The 22,449-nt window shown below is 41.2% G+C and overlaps 3 protein-coding genes across 8 annotated transcripts in view; 1 reads left to right on the forward strand and 2 right to left on the reverse strand.

Moving 5' to 3' along the window:
• Window positions 1-1,996, forward strand: part of crx (cone-rod homeobox) — a 2,630-nt gene extending 634 nt beyond the window's left edge. Inside the window, exons 2-3 of the mRNA XM_068721310.1 lie at window positions 496-647; window positions 893-1,996. Coding sequence (XP_068577411.1) covers window positions 496-647; window positions 893-1,531 — 791 coding nt within the window. The 3' untranslated portion in view covers window positions 1,532-1,996. The remainder of the gene's footprint in view (window positions 1-495; window positions 648-892) is intronic.
• Window positions 1,997-6,157: 4,161 nt separating this feature from the next.
• On the reverse strand, window positions 6,158-9,685 carry h3f3c (H3 histone, family 3C). Its single transcript, XM_068721367.1, has 4 exons — window positions 9,578-9,685; window positions 8,210-8,353; window positions 7,635-7,788; window positions 6,158-7,517 (listed from the first exon to the last, which is right to left on the reverse strand). The coding sequence occupies exons 2-4, from the start codon at window positions 8,335-8,337 to the stop codon at window positions 7,389-7,391; spliced, it is 411 nt and encodes a 136-aa protein (XP_068577468.1). The 5' UTR covers window positions 8,338-8,353; window positions 9,578-9,685; the 3' UTR covers window positions 6,158-7,388.
• A 9,251-nt stretch (window positions 9,686-18,936) lies between these two features.
• The window catches only part of arhgap32b (Rho GTPase activating protein 32b), a 120,444-nt gene continuing 116,931 nt past the window's right edge, over window positions 18,937-22,449 (reverse strand). For all 6 annotated transcript variants that reach the window (XM_068721417.1, XM_068721416.1, XM_068721415.1 and 3 more), the window contains one exon: window positions 18,937-22,050. In XM_068721417.1, coding sequence (XP_068577518.1) covers window positions 19,840-22,050 — 2,211 coding nt within the window. In that variant the 3' untranslated portion in view covers window positions 18,937-19,839. The remainder of the gene's footprint in view (window positions 22,051-22,449) is intronic.

Here is a 22,449-nt window from a genome sequence, read left to right on the forward strand (position 1 = left end):
AGGGTTCTCAAATGTTCTCACGCTCCGATGAGTATAAATTGACTACGTTCACGTGACTACATCTAATAATTCCTCTTTATTTTTTCTGAAACAAATGCACCTATTTGTCTGTTTGTATATGACTTTGACTGTACAAACAAGTTAAATGAATGCAATGTATCTGCTTCTCTGGGGGGGGGGGGGGGGGGGACTCTTGAAAGCACAGGTGACTATTGAGATGAGCAGCAAATACACTTTGTCTTCCTATTTGTCGCAAATATACTGAAAACAAGTGAGGATTATAAACAGTATCATAATGTTCTATGGTTTCCATTTGTATTTGTTGTCATCCTCAGTTACATAGCTGGACAAAAACAAACCTACCCGAATAATCAGTTAAATGGCATGTCGCCTTTAAAAAAAATGTCATGGTTCTGAGTTGTGCTGATAATTCAGGTCAGCTCTCCATATTGCTGCCAGAATAATAATCCCCCTCTCTGACTCTTGGGCGTGCAGCCACTCCCCGGAAGCAGCGCAGGGAGCGCACCACCTTCACCCGGACACAGCTGGACATCCTGGAGGCGTTGTTCTCCAAGACCCGCTACCCGGACATCTTCATGAGGGAGGAGGTGGCCCTCAAGATCAACCTGCCCGAGTCACGTGTGCAGGTACTGGAGAAGTAGGCCACTGCCAAGATGAAGGCCATACTGTGTATGTGGCTCACTGACAGTGGGACTAGGCATCTCAATAAACTTCCTCTAGGAGTACAACAAGATGTTTATGCTATATCCTGCATATGTTTTTACAATACAAAACTCTTTGGTGACATAACTCACACATTTTTATAATTGAAGATATTTGTATTTCTGACAGTTGTTTTTCTGTCCTAACATCTTCTTCTCCGCAACTCCAGGTTTGGTTTAAAAACCGCCGTGCCAAGTGTCGTCAGCAGCAGCAGCAGAGCAGTGGCCAGTCCAAGCCCCGCCCTCCCAAAAAGAAGGCCTCTCCGTTGCAGGAACCCAGCGCCCCTGACCCTCTCCCTAACCCGTCTGGGTCCTACAGCCCCTCCTCTGCCCAGTCAGGCCCTGGCCTGGTCCCGAGCTCCAGCACTGGAAACAACTCTGTGTCTATCTGGAGCCCGGCCATCTCGCCCCTGCCCGACCCCCTGGCCTCTTCCTCGGCCCCCTGCATGCAGCGGCCCTCACCTTACCCCATGAGCTATGGCCAGCCGTCGGCCTACACCCAAGGCTACGCCAGCACCACGTCCTACTTCACCGGCCTGGACTGCAGCGCCTACCTGTCCCCCATGCACTCGCAGCTGTCGGGCACCGTGGGCGCCCTCAGCCCAATCACCGTGCCCTCGATGGGGGGCTCCCTGAGCCAGTCCCCAGCCTCGCTGTCCTCGCAGGGCTACAGCACGGCCTCCTCCCTGGGCTTCACCTCTGTCGACTGCCTGGACTACAAGGACCAGCAGGCCTGGAAACTGGGCTTCACCACAATGGACTGCCTGGATCACAAGGACCAAAACTCCTGGAAGTTCCAGGTCCTCTAGAGAGGGGTGTCGTTCATGTGCGTCGACAAGTTGTCTGTCAATGAGTCCCACGTGAGATAGTGTGAGGCATGTCTGCTGGAGGACTTGTTGTCTTTGATTTTATCTCTCTTGTCTGTAAGATTTTTGTTTTATTTTCTAAAGGTGTCCTCTGTAGGAATGCATTTTATTTGAACGACTTCGGAGATGAAGGGACCAGTGACTGTCATCAATGCTGCCTGACTGCAAATCATCCGATGCGTCTTCATTCATAAATAAGGGAACAAAAGCCTTTAAAGAGTTAGTCGGAAAGTACCGGAATCGTACGTATGGAAACAGCCATCTCTTCGTTCAACATGTTCAACTCAAACACATACACATACACATCTTGTTTTAAACTTGCATTGTCATAGAGTGAAAGGGGAGCTGCTGTGACTGGACGTAGCTCTGAAGTCCTTATAGGTCACCTCTTCCTTTGGGGTTTAATCGTTTTAAGTTATTCATTATTATTATATGCTACATTTAAATATGTCATTTATTTGCATTTAGAACTTAGTATTTGTGTTGCATGTTGCAGTGTTAGCCTTCAGTGTTATCATCCTAATCTGTTTGATGGGGAAAAAAAGCTTTGTGACATATTAAAGTGATCTATTCTTTACACTTTGTGCACTGACAATCATTTAGATTCTTTGAAATTAATTTCACATCATAGACTGGACTCAGTGGACGTGAAGAGGCCGTGTTGTGGTCGGGTCTGGACCCGTCATGGTTGTCATATGGCCTGCATTGGCTCTCACTGGTCCATCTTGGTTATTTTAGTTTATCTGATTCTGGGAGTGTCCTAATCCTCTTAGCCTCCCTTCTGCAATGCCCTAAGTGAATTAGTTAGGATTATTGCCCTATCCCCCTCTGTCTCTCTGTGTCTCTCACCCATCTCACCCGCCTCGGCCTTCTCTTCCTCCCCTTCCTTTCCTGGCTCTCTCCTCTCCTCCACCTTTCCTTATTCTCTGACCAACTTCTCTGTTTTTTTTCACCTCTGACTGTTTTTTTGCAGGTTGTCTTGCCTTTTACTTCGGCCCATGTGTATCCCACTCATCCTTATCGCAAACAATTTAAATCAGTGACAACAATGCAGTTTAATAAAGCATTTTTCCCTACAGTTGTTTTCATCTATTGCTCCGGTGCTGAGATATGTCTCTATCAGATCAATGGTTCTCCTTCTTTCATCTCTTCCTGAACCCCCATCCCTCCACCAATCTCCCCAACTTCTCCGACAATTTGGTAATCCCCACATGACCTGATTACTACCACACAAACTCATGACATCAAATATATGAAATGTTTTATGGAGGGGTGTGTAGTGCGGTTCTCTGTTACTTAACAAAACACTGTCCTTCTAAAACGCTCTCCATAACATAACTTGTCTTCTTTTTAAAGCTAAATTGAATTGTTTGTTATTTTACAACACTTACCATAACATTACCAACATATGTAACCTAAGGTTTTAAAGTATTGTTTTAAATCAATATAAATGGCTTTAGAAAGTATCACTCCTGAGAGATTCCTGGTGTAACATTGATAGAAATGATGAAATCTAATTTTATTTTTTTTATTTTGGTTGCTATGTAAATCATATCTGATCCTTTGATCATCAGCCATGTAAAATGTCACATAATTTAGATCATAAAGTCAGATCTACTGCACTGAGAGACATTTCAAAGCATTTTTCTGCACTCAACGCTGGCCTAATCCCACTCTGTGCTGGTTTAATCCCTCTGCCCTCCCTCTCTGTGGTGTGATTGGTTAATCCCTACGTATGACCACTCTGATTGGTTAACCTCCCGTATAGAGGGTGCAGTGCACTTGTAATCTTCCCCTCAGCACTGAGAGTTTCAGACAGACATTTGTGCTGTAATCCCGGGGAGGAGCAGATGTGATGGGGGATGGGGGGCACCGGGTAGACCTTGAGGAAGGTTAATGCCCGGAAAACAAAAACACGGCCCGCGGTCCGAGGAAGAAACCCTCGGGGTTGTTTCCTGCCACCAATGGAGGAAGAAGTACTCTGATCTTTTACTTTAGTAAAAGTAGCAATATCATGGTGTAAAGGGGCTCCGTTACAATTAAAAGTCCTGCATTCAAAATCTTACAAAAGATGAGAATTATTATCATCAAAATATACCTAAAGTACCAAAAGTAAAAACTCATATATAATAATAATAATAATATATATCACAGCACTAAAATATAATTAGTGATACATTAATGTGTATCTATCCTCTAATGTTGCAGTAAAGGTAATGTAACAGCTTTAATAGAGAGGGAAAAACATGTTGAGGGAATTTGACTCCAACATATATATAAAACAATATATATTAAAAAATGTATGTATATAAATATACAGTATATAATGTAACGGGTTGCATTATATACATGAGGTAGGTGGATATAACAGTATGTATGTTTTAATATATACAGCAATGTTTACATTCATATTGATAATGATGATATTAACATGTTTAAAAACCAGTCAGTATTTAAACAAACAAAACAAAATATATAATGTATCGGTGACGTGGATGTTTGCTGTTGGAGGGTTATCGACACTATATGACTTTTGTCATTTGTTCATCAGAGTGTCGGCCTGCAGGAAGAAGTGGTTCTTGTGTTTGGTTGTTGTGGCCTACAGTGTTCTGTAGCGCCTCCCAGAGTTAGAACAGGTTGTGTCCAGTGGTGTGGAGGATCTGTAGTGATGTTTCCTGATTGGATGGAGCGCAGGCTGTCACCAATGATTTTCTCTCTGCAGCCCTGACAGTCCGTTGTAGTCTGTTCCTGTCCTGTCTGGTGGTCGATTCAAACTACACAGTTATGGATGTGTAGAGAACAGACAGGTATGTATAATGTAGCATAGATTGGAAAGTATCTAGTAAAAATAGTGCTCGAGTGAAATGTACTTTGTTGCATTCCACCACTCAAATTTAGAAGCACTGTTTAAAACAATAAAATGGTGTGTTAAATGTAAAACATTACAGGTTCCGGGTTAAAGATTTGTTTCAAAGCAGTGGTAAGAATCCAATAGAAATCCAGCAGCTTAGATCACACTGAGGAAGTAATGAATAACTCCACCGTTACGGGAAATGCCTCTTGCAAAATCAGTATAATGTCACATCAATTTATGAAACAAGCAGAACCGTCGCATTAAGCAGCTCTTGATTACTGTTCTACATTAGTACAGTGTTGCTAATCTAGCTATGACAGATTGTTATCGGTCATAACTAGATTAGCAATACTGTACTAAATGTATTAAAATGTGAACTTGCTCTTTATTGTTGATACTGAGATCCAAGTCTTTCTATTAAGTCTTTGTTTTTGCTCCTTCAGTGGTCACACAAACACCAAATACATTAACCACCACATGAATTCACATGCAAGTAGCTTTTTAATGGTGGCTGTTGGCTGTGGTGGAATTGTACCAATTGTAGAGTTGGGTGGATTTTAATTAACTGTAACAATCTATCATCATTCATATGGTCATCTCATTTATTAAAATCGTAACTTGCAATTTCAGATTTTTGCACTAGTGGGACAACAAAATGGTCCGGGTGTATGAAATGTATCCACAAGAGGACGTATATTCACCCATGAAGGATTACAGCATGGGCCCAGGGGCCCAAAATGCCAGGGGCCCCCGGGGCCTTCACCTACAAAATGCCACTGTTAAGAGACACGTACCAACAAGGGACTCAAAAGGACCACAAGAAACAGAAAACGACTACAAACGGATGCAAAACTGCAAGGAGACACAAGAAGACTCACACAGACAATAAAAAGAGACACAAAATGACCATGCAGAGCCACAAAACTACAAAGACACACTGTGACTGTGCTACTTTACTTACATCTGAACCATTTCAAAAGATATCATCTTTTATTCGTTTCACCACGAGAGCTCTACCAGAGCATGAGTTCTCCTCTATTCATTCCCAACCAGAGAGGAGTGTGAAGAGGATGGGTTTTAAGAAGAGACTTTCTAGCATTAACATGATTTTGAAAATGTGAAGATGATTTGGCACGTTGAGTCATGGTGTTGGTGACACGTCACCATGGTAAAATAAACACTACACACCGGCAGACCTCGAGGTAATATTACAAGTTATATTTTTAGTATGAGTCAGGTTTGATTCTTTTAAAACATTTTCACAGATCATTCTGATCCAAGCTGACCTCTAGAGCAAAACATATTGACCTTTTCAATGCATTCTCATCTGTGAGAATCTGAGCTTAAACTCACGTTAGGTAAACCAAGTGGAACTTTGACTAATAGACAACTTGGTTATTCCAGCTTCAGATATACACTGACTAAAGGAAACTCCTGTTGAGACAGCATGTGGTGTACTTATCAGTTCACCATTAAGCAACACACAACACAGTAGAAATTCGAACTAAGTTATTGCCATTTGTAATATTATCAGTTTTTTATTACAATGAAAGCCGATTGCTGGAGTATATCTGACAGTTTGGTTCTTAAACAATGATAAAAACTGAGCTTACTCACGCCAAACCTTTCTTTTAACACATAAAACATACATCTAACACATATTAGCGCCTTTACAGTGAAACACTGTAAAGAAAATAAATCACACCAACTAGCAATCAGTTTGTTTTAACACCTTTATTACCACCATAATATGAGAAATTTGGAAAATACAAAGATCGGCTTATTTATACGTCTGAAAATCTCGAGGAATAAGAAAAATATAAAAGAAAACAAATATGAGGTTATATTGTGTATCACAAATTTTGAGAAAGGGACAGATTATATGTTCAGATCAACAGAGAGCAGGAGACACACAGACCATAAACATGCATGCAGTGTAACTTGCACTATAATCTTAATTCATACTATTGTGACAAGATAGAGAGACAGAAGCATAATGTGTGATGAACATTTGAATAGAGACTGTAAACCATCGCCCCTGTGTGGCTGCCATTAGAATAGAAGTTGCCTTTGAAAACAGAGAAGCCCTTCCTGCTTTTCTATAGCAGATCAGATCACTGCAAAAAAAAAAGAAAAAAAAAGATAACCATATTGGCAATATTATTGTTTTTTTTCTCTCTTAATTTGATGATTTTGGAAGTGGTAAAGAGAAGAGATGCTCATCCGTGAGTTATATGCATAAAAAAAATAGACACCATATCCACAACGATAATCAATATTCTTAAGCAACCAAAAAAAAAATACTTGTTTGTTGAGTACAAGTGGTTTGAAAGATCAGAGCTCACGCATCCACACCAACAGAGTGCCATCCCCTTCCAGTGCGGATTACAGAGGGGAAGAGGTACAGTGAGCCGTCTGGCTGCAGAGCGAGGGGGGAGTTGTAGCGTAGAGGGGGACTGGGCTGGGCGGGGGGGTGTTCAGACGGGGCAGAGGCCTCAGGACTAGCTTTAATAGCACCCTGCTGTGGAAGTTGCAGCTCCCCTTAAGCAGACTAGCCCCTCGGCCACATCCCTCTGCCTCAGTTCGGTTTTACCACACTGACCGCACCTGCCGGCCTCCCACCACGGAACAATCCAGGAGAGCTCAAAGGGTGGGCTTCCCACACTCAGTGACGCATATTTGAGTTATGTATGCTCATGTGTGTCTGATCTGCAAAACCTTTTACATGCACGAAAAAGGTACCCTAAAAAAACATTTGGTGAAGACAAAACAAACCTATGAGACCAGACTTCAACATATTTCTATCTCTTCAGAATCAGGGTTACTCTAAAGTCTACTGAGAAGCTGGGTAGGCGGGGGGAGGGAGGGTGACAGGGATGGGTGAAATAAAGGAGTGGGACAGGTTAAGAAAAAACAGGACAGAGGTGAAACATTAGGGAGGGCCGTCTAAGCGCGCTCCCCACGAATGCGGCGTGCCAGCTGGATGTCTTTGGGCATGATGGTGACACGCTTGGCATGGATGGCACACAGGTTGGTGTCCTCGAACAGACCCACCAGGTACGCCTCGCTGGCCTCCTGCAGGCAGAGGGGGGGTGGCAACACATATTAGCAGGAGAAGTGTGCCAGTTTTACGGATTACACTGATGTAGCTTTATCATTACATTTTGTGCACACACACACAAAATCACTCACCTGCAGGGCTCCAATGGCGGCGCTCTGGAAACGCAGGTCGGTCTTGAAGTCCTGAGCGATCTCCCTCACCAGGCGCTGGAAGGGCAGCTTGCGGATCAGCAGCTCAGTGGACTTCTGGTACCGACGGATCTCTCTCAGAGCCACGGTGCCGGGCCTGAAACACACAACAAAGCTCGAGCAGGTTAATTCAACCCGCTACAAGCCCATCAGGATTCATCTTCTGTGTAAATTACATTTTGTAACTCCAAAAAAAAAAAAAAGAAAGCCCCATTTTAGTTTCTGATCAGTACAGTGAATGTGAATGTGAATGTAACATCAAGATTTAATGCTGCCAATGTACCAGTGTGTCACTTTGTGCAACCAAGAGGTTTTAGTAAATAAAAGTATAAAAACATGAAGCTGAATTTAAGATTTTCCAGTTAAAAATGTAATGGTATATAAAACTACAACATCCTTCTTTTCCTCCTTCTTCTTCCCTCCATCTTATCTTGATAAAGATGGTCTCCGTGACATTAAGCTTTGCCAAAGAAATGGCTGTTTGTGGGGGGGGGGGGGGGGGGGTGTCGAGGCGTTACCTGTAACGATGGGGCTTCTTGACGCCTCCAGTAGAGGGGGCACTCTTGCGGGCAGCCTTGGTGGCCAGCTGCTTGCGAGGAGCCTTTCCTCCAGTGGACTTACGAGCGGTCTGCTTGGTACGAGCCATTACGACGAAGTATCACCTGTAGGGAACAGCAAAAATATAACAGGATGATTAGTGTTAGTTAGTGTCTATACTTCCTACTTTTTCTCTCTGACATGTTTTAGAGCCGCTATCTGGACACCCTATTGACATTAATGATTTCAATGTTATCCATTGATGGTTTCTAAGCCAAATCAGCCTCTGATAAGGCTGTACAAAATATTTAACCTAAATGTGAATGCTTGTTTGGAGCCCTAAAAAACTCACAAAAAGCTGTGAAAATGTATGGAAAAATAATTCTCATCAACATTTTAGTGATGCATGAATTTAGAGAACTTTGTGAGCTTTTTTAATATCATCACTATTTTCACCCAAATATCTGCATAAGTGTCCGTATAAAATTGTATTTTTTAGTTTTCCGGGCAAAGGATCTAGCTCAGAGTCCCGTCAAAGGCCCGATCCCAATCTTCACTCTCACAAATTCGGGAGTAAAAAGTATGAAATAAATATCCACAATTGTACATCATATTTTTTTGACGTTGTCATGGTAACTTGATACATTGCAGCAAAGTGCTGACACCATTACGAGCCCTTAGAGTCTCTCACACTCAACCATTTACCAGGCAGTGTCATATTTGACCTCCTGGGAAAACTTTTCCCCGGTTTGTCAGCTGCACAGACACACCGTCCCGAGCCAATCCAAACAGCTTTGGATAAAGACCACACCAATCACACTGCTAAACTGGCCATATTGTGAAATACACCAATCCGCCGTGTCTGTGTCGCATTTTAGGACCAATGGCGTGTCAGTCCTCTGGGTTTTAGGGCGGGACGAGCAGCCATAAACCCGCCTCATTCCGCAAGATTATGGCCGCAGACCCAAATGAACCTACCATTATACAGGCAATGAGCGAGACGAAAACTTTTATATTTTACCTCAAAATCAAACAACGTGTGCACACAAGACTACCAACAAAACGTAGGAGACAAGTGCATCTATCAAATAAGCGTCAATGCGTGAGAGGCGATGGTGTATTAAAGCAACACAGCGAAGTCTAAACCGTTCATGAAAGTGGAGCAGCTCTCAGTGGAAGTACTCAGCCGTGTTTCTCTCAGCCTGGTATCGGGGTAGCTGTTTCTTCTCTCTACCGCGTCGAAATAACACGCCATTTCAGCACAATAACAACTTTATCCGTCTCCTTTTCTTTACTAAAAGGTGAATATTGTTCTATGATTTAAAAAGTAAGACAGAAATTTTACTTACCGAGGCTGAATTTAGCGCTTTTTCTTCGCGAGGACACAAGTGAGTTGTGGTTGTCTGGCAGTGTCAGATATTTACTATCTCTCACACAATGGAAGCAGAGAGAGCAGGAGCAAAATGGCGGCCGTGTCAATCATCTGTCTCCCACAATGCAACTGCCAACATTTGTAAACATTGTAGCCGACTTCATGTCCTCAGTAACGTTTTGTCCCAAACGTTGAATTTAATACAATGCGACAACATTATGATATTAGAAAAACAACACCTATTATTCTTTGACCTAAGTATTTAGGCCAATATTGTGCAATACAAATTACAGAACAAAATGTGTACAAAGTGAATGTTAAGAAATCGGGCACAATATATGAGCATAATTATGCCCATACATTTACTCAGGTACTGTGCTTTTTCGATTATTTTGAATGTATTACTTTGTAACTAATTCTGTGGTTATGCAACTTGTACTTAAATAATAGATTAGAGTACTTCTTCCACCATTGATTCATAATGTTTTTGTTTGATTTTAAATTTTATTATTTATTTGATGATTAACTAAATTCGACACTATGTTGATCAAGTTAGTAAGATTCTTACCTTATTTTGATGTAAAACAGCAACCATACACAACATATTATACTTAAGTATACTTATACTTATTATATGTTTATACTTTATATTGGTTGCAACTATCTTCAGTTGATATTTTGAGGTAAATAAGCAAATAGTGGCAACTGCATTGGGATAGTATGACAAGAAGAAGACATAAAATAGGTAAGTACAGTTGGTGGGGTAAGAATAAGGCTGGTGGAATCAACAGACTATAACAGTAATCATGAGCAGATTAACACTTGGTCACTTGAATGGTACACTATTTGTCATAGGGAAACAAACTATAATCAGTCATTGTAATCACTCTCAAGAAAAGGAGACATCCTGATTCCATGCAGGAAGTATGAAAAGGAATGAAAGACCATGACTGCAGGACTACAGTAGCCAAGATTAATGATGTTATAGACCCTTTTCACAGCAGCCATTTGACATGTTATAGTAGGGTAAATACAGGTGTTTTTAATGGTTTTAATTATGAAACCATTCTGTTTTGTGGGTCACAGTCATTCCAGGGAGCCAGCATACACAATACCAGGGCCGTGGCCCACCTAAATGGAACAGGGCCGTAATCAGTGTTATTAATCACACCTGTGTTCACCCTGCAGTGTCATGTTAAGTGGCTGCTGCAAAAAGGACCTATTGACGGTGGAGAGAGTAAAAACGATATTTAGGTTTTTGAAAGAAACCAGACTATTATCAAGGCTATTAGTATAATAGGATTTCAGTGGACAATTAAATCCACTAGGAGGCAGTAATGCAATTTAAAGGATGCCAACAGCTGGAAAACCCCAAAGAATGAGAAGAAGTGATGTAAAAGGAGAGAGGCTGGAGCAAACTACAGGAAGAGCTAGACTTCCTTGTTGGTTATGCGGTTAGTCAGAGGCTAAACTGCCATGCAAACAAACACATACACATGATCATTGCATCTGTTGCTATCTAGCTATACCATGAAAATGTTTTTAAAAATGTCATAGTATATTAAGCCATAAACATGCAATAAAATGCCATATTGTTAACCATAAAATAGTATAATATGCCATAAAAATATAAAAAAGTCATATGCCATAAAGAACTGTCATACAATATGCCATAGTATAGTATCCTAGTATAGTAGTTCATATAGAAAATGTCATAAAAATGTAAAAGTATGGTAGGCTATGAAATATTAATAATATATTTATATTTATGTATTAATATACTATGTCATAAAGAAGTCATAGCATAATATGCTATTTAGAAGTTTCATAAAACACATCATAGTATGTCATTTTAATTCCATTAAAATACCATAATATACAATGTCATAAATTGTCGTAATAATACAGTATGCCATAAAAATATCTATAAGTATATATTATACCGTTCAAATTTCATTCAAAAAAACAGTGTGTTATGCTATAGAAATGCAACTGAAAATGTCATAGTATAGAATGCCATAACATATCAAAAGATATATCATGATATACATTTGCCATGAAACAAAGACATAGTCTTTGATGTCCTATTATGCCATAAAATCGCATCGCTGTATGCCATGACAATGTCAATTTAAAGTAGGCCAGTAATAACACACTATGTTATAGCATAGTATGCCATACGGAAGGTTTATAACATATGTCTTAGTTTAGTTTTGTCATAAAATGTCATACAATTTCAGAGTAAAGCATTCCATAAAATATAAGAATGTAATAATATAGTATGCAATAAAAGGTTCAATTCAATTTATTTTTGTACAGCGCAAAATCACAAATTTGCCTCAAAAGGTTTTACAATCTGTACACATACAACATCCTCTGTCCCGGGACCCTCACATTGGTACACGAAAAACTGTAAAAAAAACAAAAAAACAACCTTAACAGGCAGAGTATACCATACAAAATAATGATACAATATTTAAAAAAATATCAGCATCATAGCGTCATTGTGAAATTCCTAAAAAATGTTATAGTATAGTATGCCTTAAAAATGTCATAATATGCCATACAAATAATACAGGATTTCATACAAAATGTCAAAGTTTTACATAAAAAATTGATGAAAATGTCACAGTATATAGTGTGCCAGTAAAAATGCCATGGCATAGGATGCCATAAAGATTATTTAGTACACCATAAATATATTAATAATATAGCATGACATGAAAATGTCGTAAGTATACCATAAGAAATAATAATATAGTATGTCTTAGTATAGTATGTTATAAATATATCAGAGTGTAGCATGCCATTAAAAAATAACAATAGAGACCGTTGTAAAAAATATCTGTATAGTATGTCATTAAAACAAATGTATAGTATTGTATGCCATAAAATGTTATTTTGTGTCATGTCAAAAAAATTTATAGTATTTAAAAAATATCCTTAAAATAAAATAAATAAAATATCCTAAAATTAGGCGATATAAGCCATAGCATAGTATCTCAAATAAAGTAATTTAAGTCATACTATATAGTATGTTGAAAAAAGTCGTAGTATATAGCGTGTCAAAAAAGTTATTTGAAAGACATACAATAGTATGCCTAAAAAAGTTGAAAAAATTCATCCGAAAATTAATTTGTATGGTTTTACAAAAGTTGTTTAAAAGTCATACTACAGTATTTAAAAAAAAAAAATCATAGTTAAGTATGAAGAAATAAGTAATTAAAAAGATAGTTTCTCTTGTCAAAAAAGTAATGAAAAAAGTCATAGTATAGTATGTAAAATACAACACCGTATACATATATATTAAAAAAATATTATATTATTATTATTATAAGTATAGTCTGTTGAAAAAAATCATCTGATAGTATGTCAGAAAAGTCATTATAAATTATTTCAAAAAGAGTAATTTTAAAGTCATATTAAAGTATGTTATAAAAGTCATAAAAAGACATAGTACAGTACGTCAAAAAAAGCCACAGCATAATATGTGACTACTGCAACTCTACTTGCCGGAGCCCCGGCGTCGGCCATCAGACTTCTGGAGCTTGTCCAGAAAGCTGCAGCTCGTCTGGTGTTCAATCGCCCCAAGTTCTCCCACACAACTTCCTCTCTCCGTTCTCTACACTGGCTCCCTGTAAGAGCTTGCATCCAGTTCCCCTTTGGACCCTAGACCGATTTTTAGGCCCTCAGCTCGAAAATAGCATACCCATACGATAATGAGTGTAGCGTTGCAACTGTAAGGGCTATTTTAATACTTTTGGTATTAAAATAACCCTAACACTTGTGAGATGTGTTGATATGTGTAAATATCAGTATATATGTTACTGGTTAAGAGTAGATTAAGATGGCACACAGCACAAATTGAAAATTCAAATTTTCGACTGGAAAAAAAAAGCAATTTCAGGATATTTCTTTATTAGAAATCATGTAGATCCAAGCTTTCCAGCTCTCCCAGATCATATAACTATATGTTGAGGGTCTCTAAACTAATTTTTACTTTGATATAAATGTAATTTTGTTCCAGCTGTTTCATTGTAATTTTATAGACTATATAATTATATATTTCACTTCTTTTATCACTAATAGTGTTCAATCTATCCATATGCAGCAGTTTGGCATCATTTAGAGAGCCTGGATCCTCTCTGAGACTGTTAATGTTTGTCATCCATGGGATTTTATCGTCTGAATTACAGTTTTTTATCCTCCAGGGCCTTTCAGCCTGTGTGAAGGGCCGATTTGACCCAATGAATGTTCCATAGACGCGTCACAGCCTGCTCTGTTGAAACAACCTAACGTGACTTTGAATGACAGAATCCGTTAGCCAATCATAAAATAAAAACTACCCGAGTGTCAAATTTCTCAAATCCAATTTGCTGAGACGTATAACTCTGCCCCTTCCGCTAGCAGGCACACGAGGCACATGACGGCAGCGCCAGCTTTGAATTCACACAGAGACGGATGAGCTGCGCAGATTGATAGTAAACATGAACGGATTAATTATTTTTTTTTGCTGCAGAACATCTCAAAGTAAGGAGCTGGTTTATGATGTGATTGATTATGCGGATTATGATGATGGCTTTGTTTTGTAAGTAAAACTGCGAGGCTGTGTCGTAGCGGAATGTGAAAAAATGGCTGCCACCGTCTGGTCGCGAATTCAATGCTAACAGGTGTTAGCATTGAATTCATTTTTCAAAACATTATTGGCATAAATGTGGCGAGTGAGACTGCCTAGGGGGCGCTATATCGATTATGTTACTTGGTGTTGTACGTAGCTTTGTCATATGTTGTGTTTGGAGTGTGTACAAACAGCTGAGATGACTTTGTAGCACAGGAGCTGCAGTTTGAGCAGGTATGCGGCATCATTATATTCGTTACTGATGAGTGCACGTTATGAGTGGATTAATTTTTGGATGCATGCGTTGCCCCCGCCCGTGGGAGCGCTCGGGTCAGATTGGTTAAGACTCTGGTGCTAGCCTACAGGGCAGTGAAAGGAACAGCTCCTTCCTATCTCCAGGCCATGGTCAAGCCCTACACCCCCGCCCGACCACTTCGCTCTGCTGCCTCAGGGCGATTGGTTGCCCCGTCGCTCAGAGGTCCCTGCGGCCAATCGACCCGGTCACGGCTGTTTTCTGTCCTGGCCCCACAGTGGTGGAATGAACTCCCCACTGACGTCAGGACAGCAGAGTCGCTGCCCATCTTTCATCAGGCTGAAAACCCACCTCTTCAAGAAGTACTACCCTGAGCCTTCCACTTAGCACTTATTGTATTCATATTAGTTTGTTTCTGCACTGCACTTATGCTCTGGTTTATGCTCTTAGATGCTTGTTTAAAAAAGGAGATGCACTTATGACTTCTGGTGACTAGTAGTTCTCTTTAATACCTATGTTGAATACACTTCTTGTAAGTTGCTTTGGATAAAAGCGTCTGCTAAATGACTGTAATGTAATGTAATGTATGTCAAAAATTGTTAAACAGTCACAGTATAGTATGGAAAAACAATTATAGTATAGTATGTAGAAAAAGCAATAGTATGGTATGCCATAAAATTATAATATGGTATGTCATAAAAAAAATTAATGTTATAGTATCATGTCATTGCAGTAGTTGTATTTGTTGGGACTTCACCATATGGTTGGAACAAAGGGAGTTGGGCCTGCATGGTAGTCAACAGCCTGATTTGGGTTAAAGTCACACCAAGCCCTGTGAGACGTTAAGTCTCACCTACGCATAAGCATCTCGACTGTTGACTTGAAGAGATTCAACAGACTGGTCAAGAAGGCCAGCTGTGTTCTAGGATGCCCCCTCAATCCAGAAAGGAGAATGCTGGCTAAGCTTTCACCCCAGATGGAGCCCATGTTCCACCTCATGCAGGACACTCTGACAGCACTGGGCAGCTGCTTCACCCGCAGTGGGTGAAGGAGAGATACTGCATAGATACTGTCAGATGCGCTACCAACACTGCTCCCAGTAGACCGTACATACCAAAAAACTGTCAAATTACTCATTAATTCATATGCAATATGAATGTATACCACTTCAATATCAATACTTTGTCCAATATCAACATTTCCTATTACATTTGTGCAATAATGTGAACTCAACCATTCAGACCTATTATATTTTATTTAAAAAAAAATGTGTTTACTTATTTATCATACCTTTACTGTTTGATAACTTATTTATTTGTTTCCTGCTGTGGGACTAATTAAGGATAATCTTATCCTTTCTCAATATTTTCCGGACTTTTCAACATACTATACATGGACTTTTTGGTGACATTCTGTACAATGACGTATTCGACTTTTTTGATAACACATTACACTATGACTTATTCCAACATATATGACAAGCTCTCTCGCTGCACGTGTCCAACTCCACCTGCAAGTGGATCACAGACATCCTGTCTGACAGGAAGTAGCACATGAAGCTGGGAAAACACGTCTCAGCCTCCCGGACTATCAGCACCGGTTCCCCCCAAGGCTGCGTTCTTTCCCCTCTTCTCTTCTCCCTGTACACCAACAGCTGCACCTCCAGTCACCAGTCCGTCAAACTCCTGAAGTTCGCGGATGACACCACCCTCATTGGACTCATCTCTGGTGGGGATGAGTTAGCCTACAGGTGGAAGACTGACCATCTGGTGACCTGGTGCGGTCTGAACAACTTAGAGCTCAACGCTCTGAAGACAGTGGAGATGGTTCTGGATTTCCAGAAGAACGCAGCACAACCTGCCCCTATCACCCTGGACATAAACTGTTCGAGTCCCTTCCATCTGGCAGGAGGATGTGGTCCATCAGGACCAAGACCTCACGCCACCTGAACAATGTTTCTATTTTTTGCACTGTGTTGATTGTTGTTGATTGTTTTAATGTTATGCACCACCCACCATGTCAAATTCCTTGTATGTGCAACATATCTTGGCAAATAAACGGTTCTGATTCTGATATTGTACAATTACCTTTTTTTAAATGCTATACTACAAACTTGGTGTGACTTTTTGACATACTAAACTCAATTTTTATTTTCAGGTTTTTCTGACTACAGACTACAATGGCTTTTTACGCCCTTTTAACATTCTATACTATACAAGGATTTTTTTTAAGTACAATTCTATGAATTCTTATGACTTATGTTGACATACTACACTATTACTCTTTAGACATACTATATTATGGCTTTTTAATTACTATTTTGACACTATATACTATGTCTTTTCAGACATACTCTAGCAGACAACCTTTTATGATTTTTTGTTTTCAACATTTTGACGTTCTATACCATAACTTTATTCATCATACTATGGCTTTTTATGACATATGTTCACATACATTACAACCTTTTTTACTTTTTTGACATACTAGATTATATTAGGACTTTTTTTGACATACTCTACTATAACTTCTTCATGATGTTGAACGTAAGACATTACTTTTCAATGATATATTTTGACATATTTCACTTTTTTGACACTACTATATAATGCCTTTTTTAACATACTATATCATGACATTTTTCTCATTCTATACTTTAACCTTTTTGAAATACTATACTGTGACTTTTTCATGAATATTTTGACATACAACGTTTTTGACACGCTATACTATAGCTTTCTTGCATTACTATACTAGGAACGCAAGTCGAACATGTGAGTTTTGGAGGACATCGGCAGGTTAGGGAAGAAATTAAGTTATTTTGGTATATTTTTTTATTTGGCGGCCAGTGGAGGTTTTAAGAGTGGGTGAGTAGTGCTTTGTACATAAAATGTATTGAGGATTGGTAGTGTTAACATAGAAAGTGTTGCAGTAATTGAACCTGGATATGTCTGCAGCAGCACATGACCCGTTTGGGGCGACTGGGGAATAAGCTTCAATAATTATGACTTCAGATTTATTGCTGTTAAGTTTTCTGCATTCAGTTTTTAACATCCGTTAGGCAGGTGGTGGCAGACGGGGTCTTTGAGGAGAGGTAGAGCTGGGTGACGTTCCATAAAGTCAATGCGACGATGGAAGACTTGACCTAGGTTGAAAATAAGGGGACCAAGCATTGAACCCTGGGGAACGCCACAGCTGCAAATTGTTTATGAAATTGAAATGTCTCTGATGAAGGCCAAAGCTGGACCACGTTGGTCTAACAAGTGGAATTTTACCTCTTCAAAGGTATTACTGTGGCAACAGTCAGAGGACAGCAATGAGTTATTTGTGATTTTGGTGAGTGCAGTTTCAGTGTTTAGGGTTAGGCTCTCCCTAAGGTGTCTTCCTCTTTTCTCAACGTTAAAGGTTTTTTTGGGGAGTTTTTCCTGTTCTGACGTGAGGGTCAAAGGTCAGAGGATGTCGCATGTGTACAGATTATAAAACCCTCAAATTTGTGATTTTGGGCATTACAAAATACATTTTATTGAATCTGACAAATATGTTGAATGCATTGCTTCCTCATAAAATATCTATAAAGCTGATTCAACTTTCTTAAATCCTGCAGTTTCCTTCCCTGTCGCAAATCCGTCACATGCTGCTAGAAGTAAAAAATAGATAAATAAATAAAACTCCACAGGGAACTATCAGTGAACATGTTTTTTCATTTTCTAAAAGCAGCATGTCAGTCTACTACAACTAGTCATTCATGAGTTAGAATGATAAAAAAATTAAATAAAATTACTTTTATGCATTACAGCTGATTTGTAAGTTAACATAAGGAGATGAACCTCTACACACAACCGTTATGTTAGACCATCAATGTACAGTTAATAACTACTCGTGTTTTGTGCTCATGTGCCCTAAACTAAAAAATGCCCTAAAGCAATTGTCCGACTGAACCGAGCAGAGGTGAATTAGTAACATCACGCACATATTATAAGACTTGGGTTATAGCTATTCCTGAACAGTTTTATTATTTCATATCTAACTGGAGATACCTGTAGTTTGAGACTTAAGTGTTTTCACATTCAAGTACACAGTGCCTTACTTAAGTTACCCATCTGAAAAGGCAGAGGCTTTAAATAAGGCAAGAGGAGAAAAACCTGTCAGACAGTTGGAGTACAAACTGGATTTAGATGCATTTGAAACGTATTGTAATCCACACGTTATGGTAAACCCAAAGGGCATGTAGTAGAATACCAGATGATTTCCAGCCTGAAAATAAATGGCCCTAGGAAAATAAGAATTCCCTCTCATTGTTTGAAATTCAGAACCAATGTGGCCACTGATACAAAATAACAATCAAGGATGATCTAAACTCTAGTTATCACAATGTTTGTGCATTATGATGAACAAAATGTAAGGGTCATCACCAACAAGCTTTCTCTTTCCTCCACAAAGCAGCTGCAACATGTTCATCACCACATTGAGAGCACATTGTTTTCAGCTTTATTCAGTTAGTCCAGTTCATGAAAGTACTGTGAACGTAATGGAAAAAAGGGAAATCAATATAGAACCTCTTACACATCGAAAAGGTACAACAGGCATTCATCCATCTCCCCTCTTTTATCCCGCATGTGCAACAACTGTGCCGAGTTGCTTGGTCCCTCTTCGGATGAATAACAGTACAAGTACCAAAACATTCCATCAGAAGTCATTGAAATCGGTTTATAGCAAAGTTACATAAAAAATGACACAGTCACAAAGAAAATAAGACCTTGACAAACCACTATATTAACCGAGAATAACCCATCGCAGCTCCTGATCAAAGCTCACACCCAGTCGGACCCTGAAGAGACCAACATGGACTCTACTTGTGTACACATCAGCAGAGGGATATCCTCCTCAAATATCTTGTGCTGTAACATCCAGAAAGAACGTGATGGATAGTTCAGTAGACAGAACTGTTCTGTAAGATAGAGTGCATGCATTTCTAAAATGCAAACCGTAATCCCAGTTGATTCTCATACCCAGCACCACACCTAAAAAAACAAAAACAAAATACAACTAAATCCCCTTTTTACTAGTGATTCTATTCATATATATATATATATATATATATATTTTACATTTTTATGATCCTGTTAAAAGTACCGTACATCTTTCATATACATTTATGACTGGCTACTGTCTCAATCACAATAATGTGACCCCTTGGACAGTAACTTCAGGTACATTCAGAACTTCCAGTAAAAAGTCTTACAATTTTCTTTACAAGTCATTAAAAATACAGAGGAGCAAAAAAATTTTGATACGACAGTCCACTGTCCTGCAGAGGCTGCAACCGTAGCTCAAAGTCTTTCTTCTACACGGCGAAAGAGTGAATGCTTCATTCTGTACGTATCTCTGTCTCTGGCCTCTGCATGAGCAGGTCAGTCTGGATAAAGGCTCCCTGGCCCAGTGCGGTGGAGTACGCTCTATTACTGTGGCTCACGGTGAACCCTGGGCCGGGATAGGAGCCGGATCCTCCACGTTTCTGAACAGGGGCTTGAGGCTGAGGTACTGGGTGGTAATCGTCCAAGTTATCGTAGTGGGACTGCACCGGTTTAGCGGCGTGTTTCTGATACGAGTAGTCTCTGTCCAGGTCGGGGTTGCCCTGGCTGTAAAGCTGCTGCTCCCGGACGCTGTGCGATCGCTCCAGTTTGGAGCGGCCGGGTTGTTCCCTGGGGGCCGACAGCTGGTCGTCCGTACTGTGGTAGCCGCTGGATGTTTTCACTTTACTCTGGTGGTGGTCAGAATCACGACACTCGTAGCGTGGTTGGAAGTTCCTCTTGTTGGGAAAGTCCTGCTGCCAGTGTTGTGACCGGCTGCCGTCTCCACCGGGCTTGTCGTCTCCGGTCTCCTGCCGGCCGCTCTCCTGCTGATGGGACAGACTGTGGCTCAGAGTAGCTGGAAGGGAGTGAGAGGATTGGCACTTCTTGGAACCGCTTTGCTTGGCGAGCCCATCGGACTTGTCGCCCACTGCGCCCCCCTGGACATGCTTGTCGGTCTCCATGTACATGAGGACGTCGGGGTCGGACACCATGTGTCTGGGGAGGTAGCGCCCGTCTTTGCTCTCTGCCGCGACGAGCACAGCTTTGCCTGGGTCAGATTTACTGCGCAGGTGCAGGGTTTCATAGCCTGATATATCAGAGGGTGCAAACAAGCCAACATTGTCATACTGAGAGAGGACCGGGCCTTTGATCTTCTGTCTGGCCCTGCTCTCCCTGCGGATGGAGTGCATGCGGAGCCTTTCTGACTCCTCCGGGTCCCAGGCGAGGTAAGCAGCAGCTTCCTTGGTCCCATAACCGGGGGGCATGTCCCTGCTCACAAAGCTGTGCTCCTTCCCCGGCGGGAGAACATGGCGTGCAAGGTAGTGGTACCCAGTCGCCTTTCCACCCGGTCGACCAGCAGCGGCTCCCGGATCTCGGCTACTATGGGAGTGGACGTGGCGGACTCGGATGGTGCCGAAAGGGTCAATGTCATAGTAAGGCGCCTCCAAAGGGCTTGAACCAGAGTACGGACTGTAGCGATACTGGACCCGTCCGTTCTCAAAGTAAGGCTGCAGCTGGGTGACGTGGTAGTCGGTTTGTGAAGACTGCTGCGGGGACTGCTGGTAGGCTTTGCACTGATACACGGGCCGTTGGTAGAAGAACAAATCGTCATCTGGAGGAACTTCGGTCCTCTGGATGGGCACTGAGCGGATAGTGGAAGGGACATGGAGTGAGTGCACTCTGCGGATGGTGGGATAGCCTTGGTTTCTGTCATGGCTGTAACCCTGATGGCCTGGCCCCGGAGACACGTACACACTGCGGGGGTTTCCTCTGGACTTCATGGAATGGTGGTAGGACCTGGGGCCTAAAGTGCTGTATCTGTTGTCCAGTCGGGCACTGTAAGGGATCTGAGGCTCTGATTTGGACACGTAGGACAGGTGTGGGGGGACGCTGTCGGGCCGGAAGTGGTGTAGCACGGACTGGGGGCCCAGCGGAACAGGCCTCTGGTGGTAGTATGCAGCTCCAGGCGGCTCAATTAAGACCGGCTCTCCTTTAGCGTGATACAGGTAGGCTGGCTGGTGCGTGGAAGATTTGCGAGGAGAAGGAGGATGGTGAGGCAGAGCATCTTCCAGATGGCCAGGCACAGGGCCTTCACCCAGGATATGGTAGGAGGCTTCACTTTGGCTGAGAGCCGCTGTGGCCAGTTTGCTCTCCATGGTGCGGACCGGAGGGGCCGGAGGTTTGGGTACGTACACGTCTTGGTGCTTTGCAGGCTCTGTACAGGGCTGTACCGGGTTTATGGCCTCCCACGGCTTGTCAACGGGATCAGCAGAGGTGGGGGCCACTCTTGCGCTGGCCTTGGAGGGGAGCTGAGGCTGGGTATGGGGTTGGACCGGTGTCTGAGGTTGCGTGTGAGGCTGTGGTGGAAGATGAGGCTGTATCTGAGCTTGGCTCTGCTGCTGAGTTTGTGTTTGATGCAGTGACACAGCCTGCCTCTTGGGCTTCTGAGGTGGCTGTTCTGTGGGTTTTGGAAGGACTGGGGGGAGTTTAGCCTCCTCTAGTTTGACCTGAGACAAATCAGAACAGAACAGACTCTTATTTGCTGAGGAAAACAAGTGGTTATCCTCTCATGCTATACAGTGTCACCAGTCTAGTTGCGGGGTAGTTCCACCGCAGCATCAATTCCTAATGTCTGTTTGTTATTATCTCTCTATATCTATGCAGGCCAAAATACCATAGAAATAATCCAAACATATATCATAACATCAAATAAACTACACATTTGACAACCCACATGGCAAAAGGGTTGACACATTTAGTATTTTTCTGGCTGCCACAAACATTTTGCATGTCATACACTCAGGTTCTTTACTTAGGTAAAAGTAGAAATAAATAAGTAAAAATACTCCAATATAAGTAAAACTTCTGAATTAAAAATGTAAAAGCACAAAATTAGTAGTAAAAGT

The sequence above is a fragment of the Cebidichthys violaceus genome, unplaced genomic scaffold (assembly GCF_023349555.1).
Source record: "Cebidichthys violaceus isolate CVI_PGR_0920_01 unplaced genomic scaffold, fCebVio1.0.p SCAF_27, whole genome shotgun sequence".
NCBI lineage: Eukaryota > Metazoa > Chordata > Actinopteri > Perciformes > Stichaeidae > Cebidichthys > Cebidichthys violaceus.